The sequence below is a fragment of the Acomys minous genome, assembly GCF_964271855.1.
Source record: "Acomys minous genome assembly, chromosome: 17".
Classification (NCBI taxonomy): Eukaryota; Metazoa; Chordata; class Mammalia; order Rodentia; family Muridae; genus Acomys; species Acomys minous.
In genome coordinates this window covers 53,588,505-53,615,207 of record NC_140500.1, presented here as the reverse complement: position 1 = coordinate 53,615,207, position 26,703 = coordinate 53,588,505, and the positions used below count along the sequence as shown (strand labels likewise).

Here is a 26,703-nt window from a genome sequence, read left to right as displayed (position 1 = left end):
AAGGAAATTCATAGAAACCAAAATTAAAAGATCTCAAAGCACACAGGCCAGACCAAGTTTTCCAAATTCAGAAGTCACCCACTGACTGCTGGGCCTGAGGGTGGGAAGGATGCGGGCTTGGCCTGACAGCCACTGTGTGGGTGCAGCTGGGGGCTGGTCCTAATGGAGGTGAGGGGGCCATTTCCTTTCTGTGCATTCCTTTCTGTGCAACAGTACAAGGATGCTTCTGCTCATGCTGTGCTGCTGTCAGACTGAGCCATCAGCCCACATGACAGGGGAGGGGAGGGTGTTGTGAGCACGTGAGGCCAAGGAATGGCAGTGAGTGTGGAAAAGGAACTCTCCTGGGACCTCTGCCCATGTGTGTGTGTGGGGTGGTCCAGAGGTGTCTGGGAAAGTGGTACCAGACAGGTAGGACTTATAAACTTATCCTTTGGGGTGTGGGGCATGGCCTAAGACTTTCCTCACAGCTGCTACCTGCTACAAACCCAGGAGGAGTAAAAAGGTCTGCAGGTTAAGTCAAGGTGTGGGCAGCAGGGAGCAATGGGGTGGGGTGGGGGATGAATGAGAGCTCATGAAATCCACACTGACTCTTCCTTTCTCTCAGAAACTCCTCCTGTGAACTACTGAAGTGATTCCATTGTGTCCTGACCCCAGACACACAGCCAGTAAAACTCCAGGAAGGAAGCGATGGATGGTGGAGCATAGGAACAGGCGAGTGGGGCTAACACATCCAACAGTGAGAGCTGAGGATGAGTGAGGGGCGGGTGGCGCTTGCGCCTGGGGCAGGACCTGAAAGCCAGGACGGTCATCATGCTCAGGGACCACAGGGAACAGGGGTTAAGTGGAATGAGAACACAAAATCCTCACCCTCCCCCCGCCCCCCCGGCCCTTGGGTCAGAACAAGCAGTGAGAGGCATGGATGCTTCTAGGCAGAGAAGCTGCATGCAGGGCGGAGGCAGGCAGGGCGGGAGGGCCAAGTCTGTGTCTCTGCAGGAAGGGGAGGGAAGAGCAAAAAAAGACAACATAGAAACCAAGGGTGGGTGACACAGGATGGCCAGCTGGACCGGGCGCTTCCTACTTACTTCCACATTGCTCTCTAGCGATCCCGCACTGCTGCGACGCCCTCGCTTCCCTGCCCAGAACATGCAATACCAGAGGTTAGACACGCACACCAGGCCTGGTGCCACTGCCGCCTGCCGCTGCCACTGCCCAGAGCTGGGGCTGGCCCATGTGTCTGCCAGGTAAGGGGCTCGAATGGGCTCAGTGGGGAGGTTGGCAGCAGTGCAGTGAGGAGTTTTAAAAACAATGGTGTGAACGGATGCTCAGTGGAAGGGAGAAAATGTTTTTAAAACTAGGTCCAACTTTGTAATGCTTATCCTGAGCTGTGGTTTGCGGGGAGGGGAGCCTGAGGTGAGGATGTGTGTATCACCACCTCAAACTCTTGCCTGCTCACTTGACTCAGTAGCCAGCCTCAGCTGGGGTCTGGGGGTATAGCTTCTCCAACAGCACAATGCCCCTGATCCCCAGTGGATTTCATATATATATATATATGCATATCCACATGCATGTTCACATATATATATTCCCCTCCTTGCCTTCTGGGGCAGAGCAGTTGGGGAAACTGAGTCTTGGGCCCCTTGTCCCCTTGGTGCCTCTGGGGTTGTAGGTTTGGTTTGTGCAGTGCCCTTGGCTCCTGAGTCTAGCTCCCTGACCCAGAATACTGCAGTGCAGTATTAAGTCCAGAAGTGTCTACAATAAGGACACAACACACAGTAGTTACTCTTCAATGTATGCTGTTTATGTCAAAGGGAGGCTGGATCTTCCAATAGCCCACTCATGCCTCAGTGGTCCCTTCAAAGCCGCTCCTTGACTTCTTGTATGAGAGTGCAGAGGCATGGCGCTCTCTTCTGGATCTCCAGTACAATTCTTCGGGTATGCACTAGCTGTGAGTTGAGCACCATGCCAGAGTACATGTCAGAGGGAAGCACCAAGGCAAGGCATGGGTTGCCCCCACTTACAAAAGTGTTGATGGGCACTGGAAGATAAATAGACTTCTGTGTGCCTCTCAGGTGGCTGTGGCCTATCGTCAGGGGTCTGAAAGCTGCTGTTCTTCAAAGGAGACCGGACTGCACAGAGGTATCAGATAGAGACAGCTATGGGTCTTTCAGCCTTTGACATGACCACTGAGAGGACTAGCAGTGACAAACAGATGTGGAAGAGATCTAGTTCCTTCTTTGTCTGTTGTCCCCAAGTCTCAGATTCATGGGAGAATATAAGGCAGGGAAAGGCCATATAGACATCAGCTGCAGGGCATCCTGGGGAGATGGCCCCTTCCCTTGGTGAGAAGAAAGGTTGTTTGCCCATCTGAAGATACAAAAGAGGCTTCCCAGTGAGGTCCAGGGACATGGCAGACGTAGACGTTTGAACTGCAAAAGGTACATTCAAAACTGCGCTTGGCCTCCATTTCCCCATCTGTGAGATGGATATCTCCTGCCTCCAAATTGCTCTTGGGTGGCCAGGACAGTGTGGCACCACATAGGCATGATGAGTGTTATTTTTCAAACAGGCTCTCAAGGCTCTCTCATGCTTGTGGCTCTCCAGAAAAGGTCAGGTAGCATATATCCTGCAGCCCAAACTGGAGCAGAGAGAAGCTGTACTGCCCAGTGGAGGCTATAGCTTCTTCAATTTCACCTTTTCCACTTCTCAGCGCTCTCTCTCTCTCTCTCTCTCTCTCTCTCTCTCTCTCTCTCTCCCCCTCCCTCTTCTCTTCTCTCTCCTCCTGTCTCTCTCTTCTCCCTCTTCTCTCTCCTCCTGTCTCTCTCTTCTCCCTCTTCTCTCTCCTCCTGTCTCTCTCTCTCTCTCTCTCTCTCTCTCTCTCTCTCTCTCTCTCTCTCTCTCTCTCTCTCTCTCTCTGTTCACTGCTGTACCCTCAAGAGCCTGTTCAAAAACTTGGGCCCACGAGAGCAAGGCATGCTGCTGGGTGCATGGTTCATCTTAAAGGGTCTCATATGGCCCTCAAAACCTCTGCTGCATTTCAGAGGTAGGATGAGCTCCTCTTCTTGCATTGTGGCTCTCAAACCTCACTCACGATTGAGGACAACAGACCAGTTCTAAATTCTTCACATGCATTGACTTGTCATTGTCGCTGGGGAAACTGAGGGCAAAAACTGACTGTTCAAGAATGGTAACAGTAATGGCATGAACTTCAGACAGCTGACTCCAGAGCCCATGCCATCCACAGTCTCTGCTGGACACTGCGCAGTAGGAGGTTATCTAGCACTCCATCTGCCACCAGTTCTCACAGATGGACTGCCCTGGTCCAGGATACAAAGCCTCTGTGATTCCAGGGATGATCTCTCTGTGGGAACTTGGTTCTTGTCAGTAGGCAGGGAGGCCAGGCTGGGCACAGCTACTACGGTGTCTGCTGTGACAGCCTTAGCTCTTGTAGCTCAGGGAAGAGGACAGGCCTAGAGCTGGGTCTCCTTCCCTCTCCCAAAGGGAGGTGTCTATAGATGGGCTTGCCTGTGAGCCAACCCAGGCTCCTGCTGAGCTCAGGCCTTGTCCATGGTGGATGGGCTACTGCAGATCAGAGGCAGCTGCTCTCAGGGTACCCTGCCCCAGAATAATGTCAAAGGCCTGCATCTTCACGATAGTGCGCATGACTTTCATCACCTCAGGCTTAATGTAGTGGAGAGTGAGGACGGCTTTGCTGCCCGTTGGGGGCTGGTTGCCTCTCCAGGTGCCCTGCCAACGTCTTCCAGGGTAAGCTGCTGCTTCACTGGACATCACAGGTGGTCTTGGTCTGGACTCAGATGCCTGGGATGCCCCTCTGAGTTTTTTGCCCCTGGAATCCTTGCTTTGGCCAAGAAAGTACCAGTAACAATTCAGAGAGCAGCTGCATCAAGTAGCTCCATCCTTGCAGGGATGCAACCAGATGGTTATTCTACCTCATGTCTGAGCCTGCTGCCCTGGGCCTCAGTCACTGCACAGACTCAAACCACCCCAGGGCCCAAGCAGTCGAGTGACATGGGCTGGGTTGAACAGGCCACTGGGAAGCTAGTGGTTCTCAACCAGGAGTGATCTGACACCTGGCATTTCTGGAGATGCATCAGGTTGTCAAAACTGGACAAGTGCTGCTGGCCTCAGTGAACCCAGGCACAGTGCAATGGCAAGCAGTTGTTTGCCCCAGAGTGTCTCCAGTGCCCAGGTTGAGAAGCCCTGGCTTAAACCCTCATGCTGGTGGTGAGTATCAGATTTTCACTATGGAAAAAAAAAAAAAAAAAGAATGACAAAAGCAAAGAAAACTCAAAAAGGAAAAAAAAAATTCCTGAGAAATGAGAAAGCAGTATGAGGCAGAGCTGTGGCGGGAGGGCTGGGAGGGCGTGCTGGGCAGGCTCTGAGGGCCCCACCTACTCAAGGACTGAGGCAGGCTTAGGAGCCCAGGTGCCTCCTGAGGGATAATCAGCCCAGCTCACACTGCTCCATGCACACTGACTGGCTAGACACTCGTGGTAACTAAGGGGCTGCTGCTCTGACAGCATCTGCTTCTACTCCAAGGCTGGATGAGGCCATTGGTAGCAGCTTCCTGAGGCTCATGGTGCTCTCTACCTCTAAGAAATCTAGGAAGCCTGGGGAGGGGGCCTGTTCTCTGAGGCTAAATGGCTGGCAGCAAATTAAACCACAGAAACAAGGAAACACCACTGACAGTGAACAGCTTCCGCCAGGGTTTCCCCACACCCTGGACCTAGCCACACCTACTGTGGCAGTGGCTTCTGGGTAGACAGAGGCCCTGGATTCTCAGGAAAGGAGCCCTACACAAAGCAAAACCAGGACAGTGAGTGGCAAAGAGGGTTCTCAGACAGCTCAGTAGGCTTTGCTCCATTTCATTCATTAGTATAGAACACACAGCAGCAGAGAGCACTTGGGGCGCACCAGCCTGATGCTCTTAGCTTTAGAGCAATTGGTACAGGGGAAAGCGATAAAGACCCTGGGAGAAGTAGGGAAACGGGGTGCCATCCCCTGGCTGTCTTGCACAGACTGTCTCCTGGACACTTCTGTGTTCCGCTACCATCCTGGGGGGGCTCATGGACCTCCAAGAGCATTGTGTCCATGCCCAAGCAGCCCTTTCCAGCACCATGTCTGCCTGTGGACGCCAGGCCTCAGTCCTGCATGCACCAGCTGGGAGGGTGCTTCTCAGCCCAGCTCTTACCCGCTTCTGAGAGGTCTCTCAGGGAGCTGCTGAGGGCGCTGCGCTTGAGGCCCTCGCCACTGGCATAGCTGTCATCCAGGCAGGCCCTGCTCAGCGTCCCGTTGCCTGACTCCTTTTTGAGGCTGGAGCACTGTGACATGCTGGGCCGTACGACACCCTTCTGCTTCTCGAGCTCCGCTGGAACAGAGCAGGAGAACCAGTGAGTGGCAGTGGCCAATGTCCTGGGCCCTAGCTCCTGGGAACAGGGAGGGAGATTCCTGGGAAAGGGTGTGTGTGTGTGTGTGTAGGGGGGGGGGGGATGATGGCATCCTGAACAAGAAATGAGCCCTGAGCAGTGCCTGAAGGCCAGGCTGCCTGTGATAACAAAGACTAACTCTTTCAGCTCAGGAGGGCTGCAGGTTAGGCCTGGTTTGGGAAAGAAGGAATACCCGTCTATAGAAGAGGTGGGGACACTGCAGAGACCTAGACCCAGAACCCCAGAAGTTACTGGGCTAGAATTAGTGTAAGGATTGAATGGCATAAGCCAACTCCACAGTGACCAGAAACGAGGGCTGAGCTAAGACAAGCAGTGTGCTGAGGGGAAGGATGGCTCCCCAAGGGCTGCCCTGGCCCCAGTGTGGGGGAGACAAAGACCTAGACCTCATTGTTGGGCCTCGGAGTTTTGGCACCAACCACTTCTGGACACTGCCATTGCCATGAGACAGGACAGCTCCGTGGGAAGAGCACTTAGGACTTATGTGCTATGGAGTGCTTCCCAGTGTCCTGCTTGGGACTTACATTCTATCCGGTGTTTCTCCATCTCCTGCACTTCAGCGACAGACTCCCGCAGGTCATCAGTGAACTTCTTCCGGTCCTGAGGATTGGGAGCGTTGAAGTTTATTAGCACTTTGATGTCTGCTCCAGGGACAGCAGACGTTAGCCGGATGCCATTGGGGTAGTCTGCAGGGGAGGAAAGGAAGGGCCATGGAGTCAGCAGTCACTGTATGGTCCACTGAACTCTGGACAGCAAAACCATTTACTCCTGAATGGCCTTCAATCATGACAGGCTTCCGTGGGGTTACCATATCCCCTGTGCCCTATCAAACAATCTCTCTCAGTGGCATGGCTCTCTTGGAAGAGAGGCCTCTGGATGAGCATCTCCCTGAGGCACATGGAAGTGAGCACTGAGTGCTCCAAGGTATTTAAATCGGATGTGAAGATTTAGGTATGGATTCAGCGGTTACCGTCACGTATGTGCCTGAGGGAGGCATTTCCACTGCAGGGTGTGGTGCTCCCATCTGGCATCTGGGCTGGAGGGTTTATGAACACAGCCATCAGTATTCACAGCCCCGCTTCATTCCCGGGCTCTGGCCTGAGCAGGCTGAGTTCATCACCCGTAGAGTGTAGACTAAATTGACAGAAACCTTGCCAGCACCAAGGTAAGAAAGGGTTGTGAGGGGACAGGGGAAAGTATCTTTCTGCTCCTGAGCCCTCAGTCTGAGAATAGAAGGGCTGAAAGCCTCAAATGCTGGTTGCTAGGACTGTGGTTCTTGTGGCCAGATGTGGCTGGCAGCCTTACAGAAACCTGCAGGTTCAAAAACTGGTCAGAAGATGGTACCAGCCTATCCTGAAAAGAGGAGGGGTTCTCCACTATACAGACATCTCAGCCCTGTCACATGCACTAAGCAGGGCAACTGTCTCAGCTCAGGGACTTCTGACAGAATAGACAAAAAGGAGAAGGAAAACAGCAGGCTGGGGAGAAAGGGCCAGGCATAAGAAATAATGGGTCCACAGGTGTGAGCCAGATCTGGGTCCAACTACACTACTCTGTGGAGAGTGCCCAAAGGGTTGGCAGTGCGGTGCCCACATCACAGACGAGGGGCTGGTCCGAGAGGAATGAACTCTCGGCTTCTGCATGCCATCAGATGAGCCACTGAATGCTGCTCTTGGACATGTCACAGATGCACCCACTTCTGCCTGTTAAAACCCTGGCCCTCAACAAGGTACCATTCGATCTGTCTAGTTTGAGAGGGAAGGAGTGTGTACCCAGAAGCCTTACATCCCAGCTGGAGGTGACAGGGATGAGGGAAGAAACAGGCCCTCTCACATCCCACAGATCCCAGAGACTCACACTGGTTCTCGAAGAGCAGGACCTGCATGCCGTAGAGGGAGAAGGACTGCCGGAAGCTGTACGTCACTGAGTTCTTCTTCTTCTGGAAGATCTTGGTAACCTAGGGCAGCAGAGGCAGAGCTGAGCTGCAGTGTCTGTGTGGAGTGGAGACTGGGGTCCTCATGTCATGTTGGTAGGCGCCAAAAGCCCAAAACACAACAGAGGGGCAGAGGCCCATACCTGCGGATGGGCACTTAGAGCTAGGGGCAACTTGCTCAAGAGTTTGCACCTTTATATCTGAGTGAGGTCCCTGCCCTTGAGACTAGGCACTGTTACCAAAGGGACCAGAGGCCAGCCAGTGGGGTAATGTGCTGGTGAGCTTATGACATGTTGACACACTAGAATCATCTGAGAAGAATCTCGATGGAGAAAATTCTTCAATTAGGCAAGTCAGTGGGGCATTTTCTTAACTGAGGTAGGTGGTGCCACCCCCTGGGCAGATGGTCCTGGGGTGTATTAAAAAAATCAAACTGAGGAAACTTGTAAGCAGCATTTCTCCATGGTCTCTGTTTGGTTTTGGCTCCTGTCCTGACTTCCCTTCATGATGGACTATAAGCTAAAGTAAACCCTTCCCTCATCAGGCTGCTTTTGATCATGGTGTATGTCACAGCAGTAGAAAGCAAGACTGGAGTGGGGGCGGAGCTTTCCTGCCAGCTTCGGGGTGTGTGACCTGGTGAGCAGGGCAGAGTCCTATGCTGCCAAGTGGCAGCAACACACTTGGGAGTGGCACGTGTTACTTAGAGGCTGTTCCACTAGACGCCTCAGAGTTTTATGGAGCAGCAGAATGGGGCCTGTCCTGCTCAGGATGTAGAGTCCTGCAACACTGAGGCACTCTGGAGTCAGCGCCCCGGCTGTTCACATGGGCCAAGGAACACTCCTGTTCATGGGTATTGAGTCGGAGTCTGGACTTCAAGACTCTGGGCCAATGCCCTTTGCTCAAGCACGGGCATAAGGATACCTGGGCCCCCCAACCCCCTCTCCTCCCCACCACATACCACCAGGAGGTCATTGAACAGGAAGATCTCTCGTTGGTGCAGCCCCAGCTTCTGTGGTTTGTTGGGGTCTGGAACTTCAAAAAGCCGGCAGTAGCAGACCAGCCGACGATGGGGAAGAGAGAGCACCTGTGCAGGGAAAGACACCTGACTATGGTCAGCTGCCCTCAGGGGCCTGTATGAAAGCACTGCAACCACCCTGAGACTTGACCTCTGCACACCCCCTTCCCATGTATTCAGATGGCTCCCTATCATGTCTCAGAGAACTCACTGCCAGAGAGGAAGCTGTGTGTTCTGACTCTTCCAAAACCACCTTCCCTTGTCAGCCCTGTTTCTGCAGGCAACCTTCCCAGAGTCCACTCTGGCTGAAAAGACTGAGGCATGTAGAATTTAGAGCAGACACTGCGGACCTTGCTTTGACTTGAATCCCAGGGACACCTACCAAAACCCTGCCCCTCTGGAGCCTTCTGATGCCTCATAGATAGTCCTGAGCCACTCTGTGGATTTGGCCAGGGCCTTGTCCTGTACTCTGAACCCATTCTGCTACACACATGGCCATTGGGTCACAGGAGTACCCCACAACTGAACCATAGCCAAGCTATCACGCTCCAGGCCATACTGCAAGCCAAGACTCCAAGGCAGAGATGACAAGTCATCAGCAAGGCCCAGCTCTGCTCTGGGAGTCCTGGCTCTCGCAAGACACAGATGGTTTTGTAGTGTCACCGTGTCATCCCTCTGGGACTGATCACGGGCAGTCACTTAGCTGCCAGGTGCTTGGTGGAGTTGTTAAGTTTGGGACCTCATTTCAAGGAGTGAGAGCAGACAGCATGGCCAGTCTGGTATGCTCGGGGAGCCCAGTACAATAGAAGATGAAGGCTGCAGGCAGCCAGAGGAGGAGCAAGAGGACAAAGGTTTTGGAGTCTTTCCTTGGTGGTCTGGAAAGGGGGAAGGGGCTGCCCTAGGAGGGCTGAGGACAGGTAACTGAGCATACTGGAAGACTGCCAGGCATGTGCCTGCTTGTGTACTCTGGGACATGGGAGGCCAAACATGGAGTGGCTGGGATAGCAGAGGTATGAAGTGTAAGGGACAGGGACAGAGCTGGGCAGAAGAAAGAATTCATGGAGAGGAGTGGGAGACACAGGAAGGCCCTTAGTGGCCACATGTATGTCCTCTCAGGCACAGGATGTAGGTCTGGGGCCAGTAAGACCTCGCCACAGGAAGGGCAAGGCCCCTTGTCTTGCCACCATCACCTTTCTTGTATGGCTAAGGTCTCAGGACTCATAGAAGTGTGAGGCTGGGTAACTATGAAATTGCGATCTGGCTCTCTCTGGAAGTGAAGCTGGACTCTGCAGCAGCCCTGTGGTGATGGAAGAGCAGAAGTACTCACACAGCCAAGCCCGTGGTGCAGGGATCCAATCTGTAGGAAAAACAAAACACACAAAAAGTGAACTGACTTTCCCAAAGGTAGCTTCTGTCCCTCCCTCTGCCCGGAACACGTGTTCTTTCCCTCCAGTCACCAGGGTGACCAGAAGTATGGCCAAAAGAGGCCTTGGTTTCCCGAGGTCTCTAGGAGGATCTAAGGGCACCCCTAGGCCAGTGTTGAGCAGGCACAGATACCATGCCATTGTCACCTATCCGTCACCAAGACCTCATGTTCTCAGGTAAGCAGCTGCAAGAGGAGTACTCAGACACGTTCCAGCCCAGGCTAGGCGGGCCCTTCCAGTGGAGGCAGAGCTGACCCGCGGTTACCCCGGGGAGGAGGACCAGGCCCGCTGCTTACCGGCTTCTTGCCCACGATGAGCTTCTCAACCTTCTGCACCTGGGACACATGGTCCTCGTTGGTCTTCAGTTCCCGCTTACGTATCCGCTCATAGATCCCGATCAGCGTCTCCCGGGGAATGTCTTCACCATCATCCACACCTGGTCAAGCGACAGCGATCGGACATGAGAGTGGCTGGGGTGTGGGCAGCAGTGGCTCCGTCAGCCAGAACCAACAGAGTCACAGCCCTTCTAGGCCCCAGTTACGGGTCCCTTCAAGTCCTCACACCAGAACCAGGATGAGGCTGTGCCGTCTCCTAAGCTACGTCCACAGGCCTTTGTAAACATGGTTTACAAATTAAGCCAAGGCCTTCGACATGGCCACAGTGGCCACAGTGGCCCTGACTCCATAGGTGAGGCAGTGGTTCTCAGCCTTCCTAAACTCGTGACCCTTTAGTACAGTTTCTCATGCTGTGATGACCCCAACCATAACATTATTTTGTTGTTACTTCATAACTGAGAAATTTCTACATTTATAAATCAAAATATAACTATCAGACATGCAGGAAATCTGATATGTGACCCCTACAGGGGTTATGACCTACAGGTTGAGAGCCTCTGGGCTAGGGTATGCACAGGCTATGCACAATGAAGTGTGAGTCAGGCTCTGAGGGACTTGAAACTAAGCCCGATTTATGTCTCTTCCCAGCTCATAACTATAGGTAAGTGGTCCAGTCTCCTGGGTTTGGTGTCCTCCTTTGTATAGCAGCTCACCGAAAGCATCAGTGCTACACGGGCTTGTCATAGAGAAATGAGACTCATGGTATGTCTAAGCAACCTCTACACAGCTGTGGCCATCCATGGTGTCTGACATCCCACAGCAGAGGCCTAGGCCAGGCTATAACCGGGCCACTGTAACCACAAGCACATAAACCACCTTTTTCCCTACAGCAAAACATTTTTTGGGGAACAGAAACCCTACAGAGAGCAAGCTTTCTGCAGTGAGTCAGCCCTCAGCCTGCACAGGACTGGAACTGTTAGGTCTGTGGCCTCCCACTGGACATGCCCACCAGAATCATCACTTCTAACCACCTTTCCACTGACTGCCTTTGAGAAGCTTGTCTCATGGGAGGTGACACACGTGCCAGCCAAGTGGTGGCATTACTGCTTCCCCCTCAGAGGCAGAGAGGCCCAAGTTCCCACTCACACGCTACACAAGCCACTGAGCCACACGGCGTGAGAAGAGCCGCCGCAGCAGGAACTCTAAGCACTGAGCCCAAGCCCTTCAGGGAGGAGGTGTGGCCCGGTGAGACAGGGGACACAGTGGAGAGTTTTGATTTTCTGTTTTTCAAAGATAGACTATATGGCAATATGGCTCAATGGATATGTTAGCTGCCGAGTCTGATGACCTAAGTTTGTTTTATGAGACCCTCATGGTGGGAGAGAACCGACTCTGCCAAAATTATCCTCTGTCTGACCCCCACATACGTGCCCTGGCAGCACAGGGCTGATCACAGATGCTAGTGCAAGATGTGGAAAGGAAAAATCATAATCTCAGTATTTTACACTATCTCTGGGTTGAGGAGGGACACAAGAATAGGAGTGTTCATCTTGGATGGAACAACAAGAATTGATCTTGAAACAAAGGCCTTTCTTTTGTCACATTTCTCCTCTCCACCCTGTCCCAAGTTGCACACTGTACACTGTGGTCCTGGTAGCTCTTTCACAATGCCCTGTCCCCCCATCCATCTTTAAACCTCCCCTCACCAGTTGCAATGTTTAGATAACAGATGCCTTCAATAAATTCTAAGCATGGTTAAAAAAAAAAATGTTTGGAGGCCCTGGCTCCTCGGGACCGGGAACTAGTTTCCTCCTGCCACCTGAGTGCTTGTACATATACTCACACACACATACATACGATGTAATTTAAAGAAAACCACAAAAATATAGACTGTTTTTTAGAGCAGGTTTAGGTGCAAGGAAAATTTAGCAGAAGACAGGGAGGTACCTGGAGCTTCCTGTACCCAGCTTCCCTGGCAATAACCCCAGAAACATGCTTGTAAATGGCTATGACCTTCACCAAGGCCGTGGCAGACACAGTTTTGGTGTCTGGCCTCCCACAGTCTTGGGCAAGTGTGTACAAGAAGGTTCTGGAGAGATGGCTCAGCAGTTAAAACTTGCTGCTCTTACAGATGACCTGGGCTTGGTTCCCAGCACCCACAGGGCAGCTCACACTGTCTGTAGCTCCAACTATAGGGGTTCCAAGGCCCTCTTCTGCCCTTCATGGGCACCAGGCACACACATGGTGCATAAACATACATGGGGGTGTGGAGCCAAAAAGACCACTCATAACACATAAATAAAGATGGTGCTGGATATATGGCATAAAGGTTGAGAGCACCAACTGGCTCTTCCAGGGGACCCAGGCTCAGTATCCAGCACCCACATGGAGGCTCACAAATGTCTCTAACTCATTGCATGTGCTGCAAAGCCATATGTATAGGCAAAACACCAACACATATTAAATAAATAAAAATGAAAAAATGAATATATCTTCAAACAGACAAAAACCCCAACATTAGACTGTCACACAGAATAATGCCATTGCATTAATCTAGTTTCCCCCTATCTTCCTTCCCCTGGTTGCCCACCTCTCTGGTCTTTCTGAGCAGCCACACAGGTAGGTTGGCAGGAAGCCTTGCACACTGGCTGGTTTCTCTTAACATACGGTCCATGGTTCCCCGGGACCCACAGCTGGTGTCTCTGCTGACCGGCTGACCCACTGTGTGGGTGCCCTGCATCTGCTCTCCCACTGCGGCTCCTTGCCCCTGCCTGGTGCTTATGAATTTGATGCTCTAAACGTTGAGCTGGAGCACAGATGACTCAGTAGTTTAGAGCACTTGCTGCTCTTGCAGAGGATCTGGCTTTGAGTCCCAGCACCCACATGGTGGTTCACATTCAGCTATCACTCCATTTCCAAGGAGTCTGATGCCCCCCTCATCTGACCTCTGTGGGCATCAAGCACACACGAGGCACACATACATATATGCTAAAACATTCATACATATATGAATAAATGTGAATGTTCCAAGGTTCTGGGGTGACCAAGGAGTTGAGTGTCCGTGTAAGTGAGATGGCTGCACTATTTAACTTCCTTGGCTTCTGGAGGTTTGAGTATAATGCCCATCTGACGAATGGAAACATGTTTAAAGTTTTAGCTAAAGGGAAAGACTCCAAGCTGCTGAGCAAGTCCCTTTACCAATTTTTTTAATCCCTCTCCCCCCCCCCCGCCCGCCCAGCTACTGGCACTGTTGGGTAAACTGAGGCAAACTGCTGAGGAAACATGTGCTGCAGGAGTTCTTCCTTCAAAAAGCTCTTTGACTTGAGTCCTGCCCCTGCCAATTACCTGCTGTGACCCTGGGACCATCCATCCCTCTAAGCCTTGGCCCCCACCTCGGAAGCACAAGGCCTGATGGGAACAAAGGCACACAAGTTTCTGGCTGGAAGAGAGGTGGCTAGAGCCGATGGAGCAGCGGCCTCCCTAGGACTGAGGGTACTCAGCTCCCCTCTGCCTAGAGAGTACAACAGGAATCTCACCCCAAACACCTGGGTATACATTGCAAAGGACAGAGAGAGAGGGAGAGGGGGAAAGAGGGAGCTTGAAGGCAGCCAACCTCAAACATCTGATCTGGTCACCCTGTCTCTCCTGGAGCCTCCTCCTTCAGTTCTGGCTTTTCTGTTAAGGGTCACATGGGACTCTGTGGCCATAAAAGCTGGCCCAGCAAGAGAGGCTAAGGAGGACAGGGCCTGGGGCCATCAACAACGGCAGCCATTAGCACTCTGGGGCTCAGGAAGTTGTCCCCTGCACTTCTGTCTCCATCCTGGTGGCACAACTTAGGAATCACAAGCTACCTTGGTTGAGCATGTGTAGTGCTGGGCTCCCTGAAGGGCCCTCTGTGCCAGGCTTACCAGAACCTAGACCTCAGGTACGCATGTCTCCCCTCAGTGTGTCTAGGGCCTCGGGGCAGAGGGGAGCGGGGCTAGACAGCAGTGTGTCCTGCTCCTGGCTCACCTCGGAGGTTCTTGACAAAGTCTTCCAGCTTCATCTTGCGCTCAGGCTTGACATTGGGGCTGTACATGTCTGTGTTGAGCAGGATGATGGCAAAGGCCAGGATGAAGATGGTGTCTGGGTTCCGGAACTGTCGCACCACCCCAGGGTTGCAGACACAGTACCGCTGGCTGGGAGGACAGGGAGCTGGTCAGAGATCACCTAAGCCTTGCGCTTGCACCCTCTGCTAACCAACCCTAACCTCTGGCTGCTGCAGCCTTTCCCATCCTCATCCCAGTGCAATTGATTGCTGGCTGTCCAGACTGCCCAGTGCAGCTACCTGAGGTCCAGTTCACTCAAGGGAGGGCGGGTAGAAGCAGGAAAGCTTCAAGGCTGTGTCCCTCATTCTCTTGCCTGAAGCGAGGACATCCCAGTGGGGTAACATAGGCCATCTAGGACCGCAGGGTACCTTCACTATGGCCTCGGTTCCTGCCTGAGACCGCTGCCTTCTACTGCTGACCCAATGTTCCACTCACTTGCTCTGCCTCACTGGCACTCGTCACCACAGCCATCCTACCCTAGCAATTTCTCTACTGGAGATCTACGGAGGCCAAGGTCAGAGCAGATCATGGTGTCTGTATGCAGAAAAGCTCTGTATGCAATCCAGCCTTCTCCAACCAGGCCCAGCTGAGTGCTGCTCCCTCCAGGAAGCCACCCTGGAGTGGTCCACCTTCCATGACATCATTCCTCCTGACCCCACTAAGCAGTGGATAGAAGTCTGCTTTACTCAGCCTCAAGCATGGAGGCACCAACATGGCAGCTCTGTACACTGTCCCAAAGGAATGACTAGGAGTTCACTGTCATGTCAGGTGTTGGGATAAGTGGGCCGCTTCATCCTGCCACCCCTCTCTCATAGGTGGGAAAGGGAGGCACAGGGAAACTACAAAATTGGTGTAAATTCACACAATAGGGAAATGGTGGATTCAGTGAGTAGCCTAGGTCACATGGCTTTATAGCTTCTGTAATGGGTTACCATAAGACACTGTAAGCCCAGATATGGGAAACTGCCTCCGGAAAGCCAGTGGCCTTTGAGACAGTGATCAGAATGTTAACAGTGGAGACATTAACATCTGAGGCTCAGTTTCCTCATCTGAAAAAAAATCATAATAAGGTCTGTGCTTTCAAACTGAGGTCCTGCCCAGTGCCTGGGACACAGGGAACCATTTATGCATGGGTGCCTGTCCTGTTATGGTACCGGATCCTCACACAGCCATGTGGGGTATTGTCCCTCCACTGATGTGGCATATCCCACTTCACCTGACACGGGGCCTGACCTGAATGCCTCGATGAGCCGTTCCACTTTCTGAGCTTCCCCCTGGACTCGGATGTGTGCTTGGAACTTCCGGAGGGCTTCATCTAGCTCCATGGCAGAGAAGTCCATCTCGTCCACAACGCAGCTGGAACAGAGATGCATGGCTTCTGAGAGCAGCCAGGCCCACAGGAGTGGCACATCCAGTTTAATCACATGATGGGGCTTGGGCCTCAAGAGCCAAGGGTCCTTAAATCTATGGGGACAGACAGACTGCCTCTGGGAAGCCTGCCCCTCATAGTCCCAGGTTCCTGAGGCATCTAGAGACCCCAAAGTAGGAGAAATATGTTTTCTGCATGTATGTCATTCTTTACAGAGGAGCCCAAAGATGTGGTTGTTCTCCAACAGAGAGATCAGCACTGCAGTTCCCATAGTCCACAGCCCATGAAGAGAGAGCCCTCAGGTGCCAGACCAGGATGTGCACCCACGCAGTAGTCTTGCTCTCATGTAGAGGGAACATGACTGGCAGGGCTTGGTAAGAGCCTCTCAAGAGCCACCTTGAAGACTGAGCCACTCCTAGTGTGAGGGGGTAGGGCAGGAGCTAGGCACACCTTCAATTCTCTCTGTGATGAGGCCTGAGTAGAGAGGATGGGGCCCAGGAGGCATTTCCCAGGATGGCCTGGTGTCTACGTCACCTCTGAAAAGCAGCTGTAGCCACAAAGCTTGAGTGGACTGTGGTGGTGTCATCACCCAGGTGCCTGTCTTCACTCCTGGGCCCATCCTGGGACCCAAGGAGGGCAGCAGACTGGCAGAATCTGGGCAATCCAGCTGCCCTCCAGGAGGCCTAGGAGGCGGGCTGGGGGCCTGGCTACTTCCTGAAGCCAGGGCTATTTTCTAACGGGTGGAGAACAATGCAAGGATTTCCTGAGACCAGAAACCCAGTGAATGGGGGGTTGGTGGTGGGGACTAACATCACGGTGGGGACGGATCTGCTTTCCCTGCACCTTGCTCTCCATGCTTGTTAGTGAGAGGAAGGAGAAGAAACACGTGAGGACCGGAGGAGTATCCGAGAGGTGTGCGGCATGCCCTTGGCTAAGAAGCGCCAACCTGATGAAGGTGACTGCTCTGCACCAGCCTCCACACAAGCTTTCGTCCTTTGATTTGTGCGCCTGGTCACGTTTATGTGCACATGTGTAAATGCAGGAAAGGTTTCTGCAGGAGTGATTGTGTGGGTATGTCTGCACCCAGGCCCACCCCTTCAGAGCCGGTGCCCTGTGTGAGAAAGGTACAGTGCTGGCCGCCATCTCTCTGGGATGGAGGGGCAGGAATAGTAGCTCTTGCCAAGCTGCCTGGGACCACACTGCAGAACACTCACTGCAGAACACCCAAACTGGTGAGCCTGTTCCATCTCTGCTCGCCAGCTGCTGCTGTCCTCTGTGCAGCACATGGCAGGGGTAACTACGTGTGCCCTCCCCAGTACTGACTTCGCAGGGCTCAGCATTTCAGTATTTCTGCCAGTTGTGGGATCCCTCAGTCACAGGCCTTGATACAATCCTAGCAGAGATATCTAGCCATCTGCACAGGGAAAAGACACAGAGAAACTGTGTGCCCTTCTGCTAGGGGAGACAGTAAGCCCTGGGCGGCACTACACAAAACAGAGAGCAGCTGGAGGACGGGCCCAGGAGCCCTCCTCTCGGCAGGGCTTCCCATAGCACAGGTACGCACTAGCTTTCAGGGATGTTGGCATGTGACTGAGTGCTGTCCACCAGGGAGGTGGGATTATGGGTTGGGCACAGGCATGGCTACTTCTTTATGTTGGATGGATAATTGTCAGGTCAAGGTGGCAACACAAACGTGGGCCACCTGCAGGCCATGTGTGTGTGATGGCAAGAGGCTCTAGGCGGGTAGATGGAAGGACTGGGGAAGGCAATAGAATCTATATTAGACACAGCTGGCCATGTGTATGTGGTAGGGTAGGGATATGGGAAACGGTATCAGGGTGTTGGTTTGGGCAAATAAGACTTGAGTGGCGGCTGGGGTGGGGGTCAGTTCATGCAGCTCTCCTGGGCTCCCCAACCTCAGAGTCACCACTATGGACCCATAATAGTTGGAAAAAAACAAATTTTGTTCATGGTGGACAAATGACTTGCTTTTGTCATTGCCACCAAAACTGTACGGTATACAAGTGTCTGTACAGTGCATTGGTGTCATATGGGGATGATCAGTAACTCTGAGATACTCAAGTCTGTAGGAAGATGTTGGACAAATGGACATTTTAGGCTGTGCCCTAAGCATCCTGGGGTTTCGATCTCTGCAGGGAGAGCTAGGGCTCATCCCAGGAAAGCAAGAGACAACTTTCTGACCCAGCAAACAGCATGGCTGATGCTACACGAGTGAATGCAGGTGGTGTGGCATATGACGGATTCCATGGCTATAGCGTGTTGTGCATGTGGAATGGGGCCCTGACCCCCCAGACTTACTCGAGCACATCACGGTTGAACTGCTTCTGCCGGTTTCCCAGGAACTCACCAATCATCTGGCGGCTGAGGCCCTTGCGCTGCAGCAGGAAGTGGGCCACCCCCACTGGCGTGTCAGGCACGAAGCCGCGCTCAATGAGATACTGGATGCCCTTCTCAGGCTTCCTGGGTGGGATGGACAAGAAGAGTGCTCAGTAGTGACTGCTTGACTCCTGAAGCAGGGGCAGGGGCTGGGTCTTGTAATGTGTTCCACAGCTTCCCGCTCTGCTTATCTAGGCCAGCCCCTAGCCCTTGTCGCCTTGTCTCCTCCTCCTATGGTGGCATGGGTGCTGACTTCAGAGTTCAAAATGACAGCCTGCCTTGTCTGGCTCCAAGCCCTTCACTCACTTGCCTAGATTCCATGCTGACACTGGGGAGGCTTTTGTTGGTGATAAGACACATAATTCCCACAATTGACTATAGACATTTGTGCAAGCATGAACTACACCACACAGTGCCAGATTTGCTGCTTGCTCTTCTACATGGAAGCTGCTGCTGACAGGTAATGAGTAGGGAGCCTAACACCTGGCCATGATTACTATGTGCAGTCCCTGTGGAAGACTCACCCCCACCAATTCAAAGCATGCCTCTCTTCCCCCCCCCCCCCTGCATGGCCTGCCTTGGACAGCTAAATCGGACCCCTGAAGGCAAGGGAGCTACAAATCTCAGCTGCACCAGGGTCCCAGTTTGACAGCCAGTGTCCCAGGGCTTTACTAGGCTGGAAAAGCAGCAAGCAGCCCGTAAAGACAACCACAGCTCTTCCCTGATTGGTCTCCTCTCTAACCTTATTTTGTATGTACACATTCATCCAATCAGGGCCTAGCTGACATCCCATAAATCTGGACCTTCCAGGGCTGTACAAACAAAAGACTTAGTGAGGGCTCAATGGAGGAGGAGGAGGGGGAGGAGACAGAAGACTGCCACAGAAAGGAAAGAGAGTTGCCTAGAGGCAGCCTCCAGGATCAGAGAAAGCCGCTAGTAAGCAGGGGACTCACTTCAGCCTCAGATACCAGATTCATGGGACTCCAGCTTTGATGCCTGTTCCTGTTCCTCCTGTCAGTGACCTGCTGACTTGCATGGCAAAAGGGCTACTCCTGGATGCCCCCCCAGAGTCCTCTGAGAATCCCAAACTGTAAGTCTCTTAGCTGACACCCAAAGCCTGCTGGGAACATAGACATGTAACTCTTGCTATCTCTGGGCTTGGCATGCAGAAGCCAAGCTCACTGCAGACCCAGAGGTGAAACACTACAAACCTCTTGCCAACTGCACCAGCCCTCCTACTGTCCCATCCAAACTGTCACTCCCACAGCAAATAGTTTCCTTGTTTTCCCTTCTGTATCTGTACTTTTTTTTCTGGGAGGGAAGCAGGACAAGAAGCCAGCTGTAGACAGGAAATGGTCTCTCTACCTACTGACAGCTCAAACAGGACCATCCAAGCCCTGTAAAGAAGTACCTACTGAGGGCTGGAGAAATGGCTCAGAGGTTACGAGCACTGTCTGTTCTTCCAAAGGTCCTGAGTTCAATTCCCAGCAACCACATGGTGGCTTACAACCGTCTATAATGAGATCTGGTGCCCTCTTGTGGAGTGCAGGCACACATGCAGGCAGAATACTGTATAAATAATAAATAAATAAACCTTTAAAAGAAGTACCTACAAGCTGGGCATGGTGGTGCATGCCTTTAATCCCCGCACTCGGGAGGCAGAGGCAGGCGGATCGCTGTGAATTCGAGGCCAGCCTAGTCTACAAAGCGAGTCCAGGACAGCCAAGGCTAACACAGAGAGACCCTGTCTCGAAAAACCCAAAAATAAATAAATAAATAAATAAATAAAAATAAATAAATAAAAAAGAAGTACCTACTGAGCACTAGGTTGCTTTGTGCTGAGACCACTGTGCTGCAGAAACAGGCAGAGGCTGTAACACTGGCCTTGTTGGGGAGGCCAAGACCCTGGGAAGGTGTCTGGGGCAGCACTACTGGTTAAGTGAGCCCCATCCCCTGCTAGGGTGTGGTCTCATAGCTAGGTCCTCAGGTGCTCAGGGAATGTACAGGCCAGACACAGCAGGTATAGACAGAGACTATACCCTGCCCTGACTCCAGGGCAGAGCATGTTACTTTCCACATCTGGCTGGCTGTGAAGGGGGCAACTGAGGGTCCAGGGAAGGTAAGGGAGGGGAGGGGTGTCCTCTGATGCAGACAGGCTTCTTCCTGCTCTTGGCCTCTGACTTCCTGTCTGTCCTTGTGTACTCCCGAGCTCTTAGCTCACCTGGCAGGGAGGAGGCCCTGTTGTCACATGAGTGAGTTTGAAAATAACTGGACAGGTGACTCTCAGGATACGTGTCCTGCTCTGGAGGGTCTGGCAGACTACTTGGAGCTGTGTGGAACCCGTAGGGCCAGGCTGAGCCATTGGGTCAGAGGGGCTCCCTTTCCCTTCCACTCTGTCTGCGGTCACTGAGAGCTGTTGAAGAGTGAGGTGTCCCCTAGAGTCAGCCCAAGCACACCCGGCCCTGTGCCATTACATGGGGAGACCAGGCACATTCCCTTATCCCAGTGGGCACAGACCTATTCTTCTGTCTCCTGGATAGGACAAAACAAGTTTCAGTGCCTACTGGCCCCTCCACAGCAGTGTCCTACAGATGTGCTAAGCTCATGAAGCAGGCCAGCTAGGGCCTGGCATAGTTGGTAATGAAGTAGCTCAAGATGACCTGGTCCATTCCTACCTCCATGGTACTCTGGCCCTGTGCGCCCCCACCTCCACCCCCTTCATATTATACACAGGCCATGGTATCAGGGTCCTTAGACAGGCTTCTCTGCTCAGGGAAGCGGGGATGTTCTATAAGGTACGAGGCCTGTGGCATCTCCCAGGGCACATACACGTCTTCAGGGGCTAAGGTGCCGGGAACAGAGCCTGAAGTGGACACTGAGTTGCTGGCATGGTCATGGGAGCTGGAAGCCTAAGTGGGGATAGGCCTTTAATTTGCACCAGAATGGGTCTTTCTAAGCAAGGCCTAGGGATTCTCTCTAGGTAGAGGCCCATAGAGGGGTTGCAGGCTGAGGCCCACAGGCTCTCCCAGGTCAGTCGGCAGTGGAAAGGGAAAAGTAGACAGATAGTGGGATGAGCGGGCATAGAGGCCTGCATGCTTGAAACAGCATGCATAAGAGCCGGTTTCTGGATTCTAGTAGCTTCTCCAACTGGTCTGAGGGGATCAGAGACAGGGCAACATACTAGCCAAGCTAGGGGCACTCTGGCACCCAGTCACTGCACAGAGGAGGAGCAAGGTGGAAGACAACTTCGGATCTGGTCTCTACAGGCAGAAAAGCTGAAACCCATGATACGTAACTACTGCTGGTGACCCAAGCCCAGGGTACTGTCCCCACCTGGATGTCTGGATGTCACAGAAGAGAGGAAGCCACAGTCCCTGGGGCTGAGGGGGAGGTACTAGTAAGTGTAAGCCACTTTGAGGGGCAGGTAGACAGAAGGGACAGACTGCAATGAGGGGTAGCTCCAGGGCCCGATGACAGCCTCTAAGAGGCTTCCTGCAGGAGTGACTACCTCACACTGGCCTCCATCCAGGTGGACAGACAGACATTTTGCCGGATGTACATGCTCTGTAGCCCCTGCTATGAACAACTTTGCAGTCCTTCCCCCACCGTGAGTGAGGCAATCCCTGCCCTGTGTGGACATGGTGGCCTCTATTCACGTTTCCTTGCAGGAGAGAAGCCAAGAGTTTGCTTTGATCTTTGAATTGTAAGCAGAGGGGCGTGCCACAGTCCTCGTTGGCTACCTGCCATAGGCTACTCAAGTCCCCCACCCTCTAAAAACCATGTTTTTTCATTGGTGCGTGAGACAGGGAAGGATCTGGCTGTGGGTTTAAATCTCAGTTCCAGTTACTGGTTGGGGAGCCTGAAGCAACTTATCTAACCTCTCAGGGGCCTTTGTATCCTAGGAACGACTGGGTCACCTGGCAAGAATGAAGTAGGAAGTTCAAGCTGGAAGCTTCCATCAAGCCCCTGGAAACTGCAGACTCTAAAGAGGGAGCAGGCCAGGTCTGAACCAGAGGGACACCACAGTAGCTGGGGCAAAGTATGGCTTCAACTACATGGCTGGAGAGACTACAGCCTTTTGAAGGGGAGCTGTGTAGGAGTCAGGAGGGCTCCTGGTGGAAGGACCCACTCCTTTTAGAGACATCGAAATGAGAGGCCAGAAGAGTCAAGTCATTCAGCTCCAGGATGCCCAGCAAGGTAGTGCCAGGTCTTTGAATAATCTGTTCCCTCAGGGAGCCTCCAAGCCTCCCTGAGCCACCACCAGATGCCACAAGGGAAAACCAGTATATACTGCAAGGACTCAGCATCAGAAAGTGTTAACTTCTGCCTCTATGTTTCACCCACTTCTGTGTCTGGACAAGGAGGTCTTTCTGAATCAGGCAGGAGGTTAACAGTGAGCCCACACACACGCAGTTCCACCCTGCTGTCTACTTCCAGGTCTGGCATGCTTGCCTCCTCTAAGTCTGGCTAAGCCAGCTTTCCTAGACACCGTGTTGATTCAGACTCCAGAGTGACTAGGAGTCCACATTTGCCGTAGTCACTTTCCCCCACCGGTCTCTCTGGTCTCTCGCCATTCCACTACAAGCTTTCAGTGGCAATAGCAGCTATGGAGAGCTCTGAGTGAGGACAAGAATGAGGCTGTGAAATGACCTTACAGAGCATGAATGCTCATCTGCCCCTCCCACAGCCAGCTGCACAGGGCCAAGAGCCTCCAAGGCTGAGCTGAGCCTGAGAGCAGCCACCCTTAGTACCTCGTGGGATGGCAGCTGCAAGCCAGGCCTTGGCCCCTTTGTCTCAGATCCTGCCCAAGTCCTGGGAGCAGGGACCCACACTCACTTTTCAATCATGCTAAGTGAGGCTCGGAGACACAGGGATACACTTCGGGTCTTGGGGTAGATCGGTGGTATAGCTGGTCCCTTCCGCCTGGGGTTTCTGGATTCGGGCCCTCTCCGAGAGCTGCCTACCAGATGTGCAGCTGGGGCCTGGACAAGGGGCTGAGCATCCTGGAGGCTGAGACACCAGGGGCCTGAGGACACCAGGAGGTGGCAGAGGCTCCTTATAGTGAGGTCCTCACCACTTGCCTTATTTTCTCAGCTCTCCTGTTTCATTTTCTTTTTCTGGGTCTCTCACTGTAGGTCACCATGCAACCCTTTGCAGACCCCTGGATCGGTGCTCTGGACAGATAGGTAGCTCACGTGTTAGAGAGGTGGTAGGACCTACATATCCCAGAGGGTTCTCAGAAGGGATGCAGGCAAAGGTGGGGCCTGGAGGGATGGCAGTAGTGAGAGGAGGAGACCAGAGATGCTTGGGAGAGCCATGAGCAGTGGTAGAGGAGATAAACAAGAAGCAGAGACTGGGATGAAGGCTGGATCTCATGGATAGGGACCCAGCATGGTACTGGGACTGCTGAGAACCAGTGGAGGCCTGGCTCAAAACTCCAGGGCCCTAGTGTTAGGATATTGCCCCAGTCTGCCTAGCAACCTATGACGTCATTACCTGCCTGCCACTAGGTAGGCCAGCTACCCAGTATAGAAAAGGACAAACCCACCTCATCTTTCTCTCCCCTACTGCGCGCCTCTCTCTCTCTCTCTCTCTCTCTCTCTCTCTCTCTCTCTCTCTCTCTCTCTCTCTCTTTCTCTCTCCTCTTGCTCTCTTACCTGTATCTATCCCTTTCTATCTCTCTGTCTCTCTTCTCTGTGGGGTCATATCTGTTGTGTGGCATATATTTCGTATTTCACCTAGGGCAAAGCAGTTATAGTTCAGCCAAGGCCACCAAGGCTAGGCTCTCAGATCTGTCCCTGGAGGGGCCCTGGGGTTCTATTAAACCTGGAGCCACCATCCAGTTCTGAGCCCCAGAGCTCTTCCTCACATCTATGGAAGGGAAGAGCCTTAGAAAGGGACCTATCTCAGCTCTGAGACTGGCAAAGAGTTTCTGGCTTGATTAGCTGGCAAAGTTATAGCAACTCGGAATCTCTAACACTCCCCGACCTGGCATCACAATCTGAGTGAAGGAGGGAATTGAGGCTGGGTGCTTGCTTGTTGGGGCCTGAGTTGGGCATTAGCCAGAACCTTGGGGTCTGTTCCATATGGAACCTTACTGGTTCCTACCAGTGGCCACTGGCTAGATCTCTCAGAACCAGAGCTGCTGCAGGCTGCCCCTTTGGGCTCTAGGCTGGGCTAGCCTGTTTCACAGCTATGCGCCTAGCCTGGTCTCCAGTAATCACATGTAGCGACTGCCCCTGGAGACCCGAGTTAATTTTCATCAGGTTTAATTAATGCATGCCCCTAGGTTGGGCCTTCCAATCCTGTCTCTGGTAGTACAAAGGGACTGTCTGTCCAAATTCTCTTCCAATCTGGAGGTGGCTCCAGTTTCCCTGAAGGGTCTCAATGAGTTGATTCTAAAATTCATGAGGAACAACTATCCATGAGAACCATGACACATGTGGGGCTGGGGAGATGGCATTCATATTTATGTATCGGCACACACATGTGTATCAGCACCTGCCCACTCATGAATACACACATGCATAGCAGGTACATGAAAGTGTAATGGTTAAAGCTGATAATAAGGGTTGGTATGTGGCTCAGCAGTGAGCATTTGCCTAGCCTTTGCAAGGCCCTGGGTTCAATCCCCAGCAGGGCAAAATAATTAGAAGAATAGAAAACAAAACATAAAAAAGAAAAAAAAGCAATTTCAAATACAAAGGCATTGGTTACCGCACTAAATAAAATTAAACACTTCCATTAGATAAGAGCAGTGCAGTTAAAGCTAATTAGATTCCTCACAGTGTCCCTTTCATTGTGTTCAAATTATATCTAGAAAGAAAAACTCTAATAGAAAGACAAGTAGTCAGCAGGGGACATACTTGTAATTCTGAAAGAGCCATCCTTAAGAAGGCCTCATGATGACACATCCTCAGAAGTGACAAACATGGAACATCAGGAGGCTGAGGCAGGAGGGTCATAAGTTCAAGGCCTGCTGGGGCTGTACAGTGAGTTCCAGGCCAGCCTAAGCAATTTAGTGAGGTCCTGTCTCAAAATATGAGGGCTGGGGATGTAGCTTGGTGACAAAGCACTTACCAGTGGCTCTAAGATCAAGACCTAGAACTGGGGTGTGTGTGTGTGTGTGTGTGAGCCGTGTGCATGTGACAGCCGTGTGTGTGTGTGTGTGTGTGTGTGTGTGTGTGTGTGTGTGTATGTGTTTGTGTGTGTGTGTGAGACAGCCAATGCATGTTATAGAAACCAAATAGTCATGTGCTACAGATGGTGCTTTTAAAGTAAGCAGAAAGTGCACATTGCAATGACAATCTATACCCTGCCTGGGGGAAGCAGACCAATACTAAATAGAGTAGGCGGGAGCAGGCACTGTCAGATCCAGGAGTGGGAAACAGGTAGGAATAGCCCCTTTAAACATGACCGTAACAGCTCTGACGCTGAAGACAGTCTCTACCCATGAGCCTACAATCCCATTCAGCTATCATCCCCAGAAGGCACCATGGACAGTTAAACACAGTGTCATGTTTCCAGAGACAAAAAGAGGCTGAAGCAACAGCCACATAACCCTGAGAGAACAGTGCTGGGATCCACCCCAGGTGGCACACGGGAATGACAACAAAGATGGAGAGGTCCTAGGTCAAAGTCATCTCGCACGGTCCACAGTGATGAGAGCGGGGCCATGTAACAGCAGTGCGTGTCAGTTCTCGTACTCTTCACACTCCAAGCTTGCATGCTTAGAGCCCGGAAGGAGGCGCCCTCAGCACCAGCCCTGTTTCACAGATGTGGAGAACACATAGTAGGTTGACAGACAAAAAGACCTGGATGGGCTGGGGAGGCAGTTCAGTCATAAAGAGTTTGTTGTGCAGTTACGGGGACCTGAGTTTGACGACCAGCACCCAGGCAAGCAGCCTATCACCCCAGCCCTGGGAAGGCAGAGACAGGACTTTAGGGCTCACTAGTCAGCCAGCCTAGCTGACTCACTCATTCCCAGGGTCAGCGAGAGACCCTGTATCAAAAAGTAAGCTGAAGAATAAAAGAAGACACCCTGACTGTACTTACCTGTGCACACACATGTGCACACAGACAAAGGAGAGGCTCCCGCAGGCAAAGATGATGCATCCTGAACTGTAAGGCTTTTGTTGTCAGGCAGGGTGTGCTGTGTGTTGCACATGTAATTAGGTAATGATGGACTGAGAAAGAATCTACAAAGGCCAAAGCAGGTTTCTTTTGCCTCTTGCACCCTACTGCTGGCCTCTGCCCACCCACTCGGTTGCAGCCCCCATTCCCCAGGGCTGAGAGGCAGTCCTGGAGCAGGGCAGTGTGCAGGAGTAGCAAGTAGGACAGATGAACTAAGCGCAACATGTTCATCAGTGACCTGTGGGCTCCGATTGTGGCTTGCACAGTGGTGGGCTGGCTCTTACGTGCAGCAGGCCACAGGTAAGGGAAGAGGTTACAGGAGCTCCCTTTTTTGGCAAATGTGAGGGGTTGAAGACTCAGTCAGCTCCTGAAGGCCTCAAGGAGGGCTATGCAGCACACCCTTCCCACAAGGCCCCTCTTCCCCACTCCATGTGCACTGCCAGGGAAGCTCAAAAACATGCCATCCTAGTTTCGGAGGAGCAGCAGGAACAGTGAGGTGTGGCGGCTCAGATGTGGCTGGCCCCCACTGTGCCCCACTACCCTCCTG

At 52.6% G+C, this 26,703-nt stretch overlaps 1 protein-coding gene and 1 long non-coding RNA gene across 15 annotated transcripts in view; one reads left to right on the top strand and one right to left on the bottom strand.

Annotated features, from left to right (window-relative positions):
• IQSEC1 (IQ motif and Sec7 domain ArfGEF 1) overlaps window positions 1–26,703 on the bottom strand; it is a 337,559-nt gene that overhangs the window by 3,416 nt on the left and 307,440 nt on the right. For 11 of the 14 annotated variants that reach the window (XM_084765762.1, XM_084765768.1, XM_084765775.1 and 8 more), the window contains 10 exons: window positions 17,946–18,107; window positions 15,491–15,613; window positions 14,181–14,347; window positions 10,131–10,270; window positions 9,738–9,767; window positions 8,354–8,479; window positions 7,320–7,419; window positions 5,987–6,148; window positions 5,210–5,386; window positions 1,083–1,132 (listed from right to left, as the gene is read on the bottom strand). In XM_084765762.1, the coding sequence (XP_084621888.1) occupies window positions 1,083–1,132; window positions 5,210–5,386; window positions 5,987–6,148; window positions 7,320–7,419; window positions 8,354–8,479; window positions 9,738–9,767; window positions 10,131–10,270; window positions 14,181–14,347; window positions 15,491–15,613; window positions 17,946–18,107 (1,237 nt within the window). Of the gene's footprint in view, window positions 1–1,082; window positions 1,133–2,159; window positions 2,365–5,209; window positions 5,387–5,986; window positions 6,149–7,319; window positions 7,420–8,353; window positions 8,480–9,737; window positions 9,768–10,130; window positions 10,271–14,180; window positions 14,348–15,490; window positions 15,614–17,945; window positions 18,108–26,703 lie in introns of those variants that run through there. The other 3 variants (XM_084765764.1, XM_084765769.1, XM_084765763.1) reach the window with 2 other exon arrangements.
• LOC311588252 lies at window positions 2–10,110 on the top strand. Its single transcript, XR_014776124.1, has 3 exons — window positions 2–711; window positions 1,101–1,241; window positions 10,012–10,110. It is a non-coding gene; the product is annotated as an uncharacterized lncRNA (long non-coding RNA).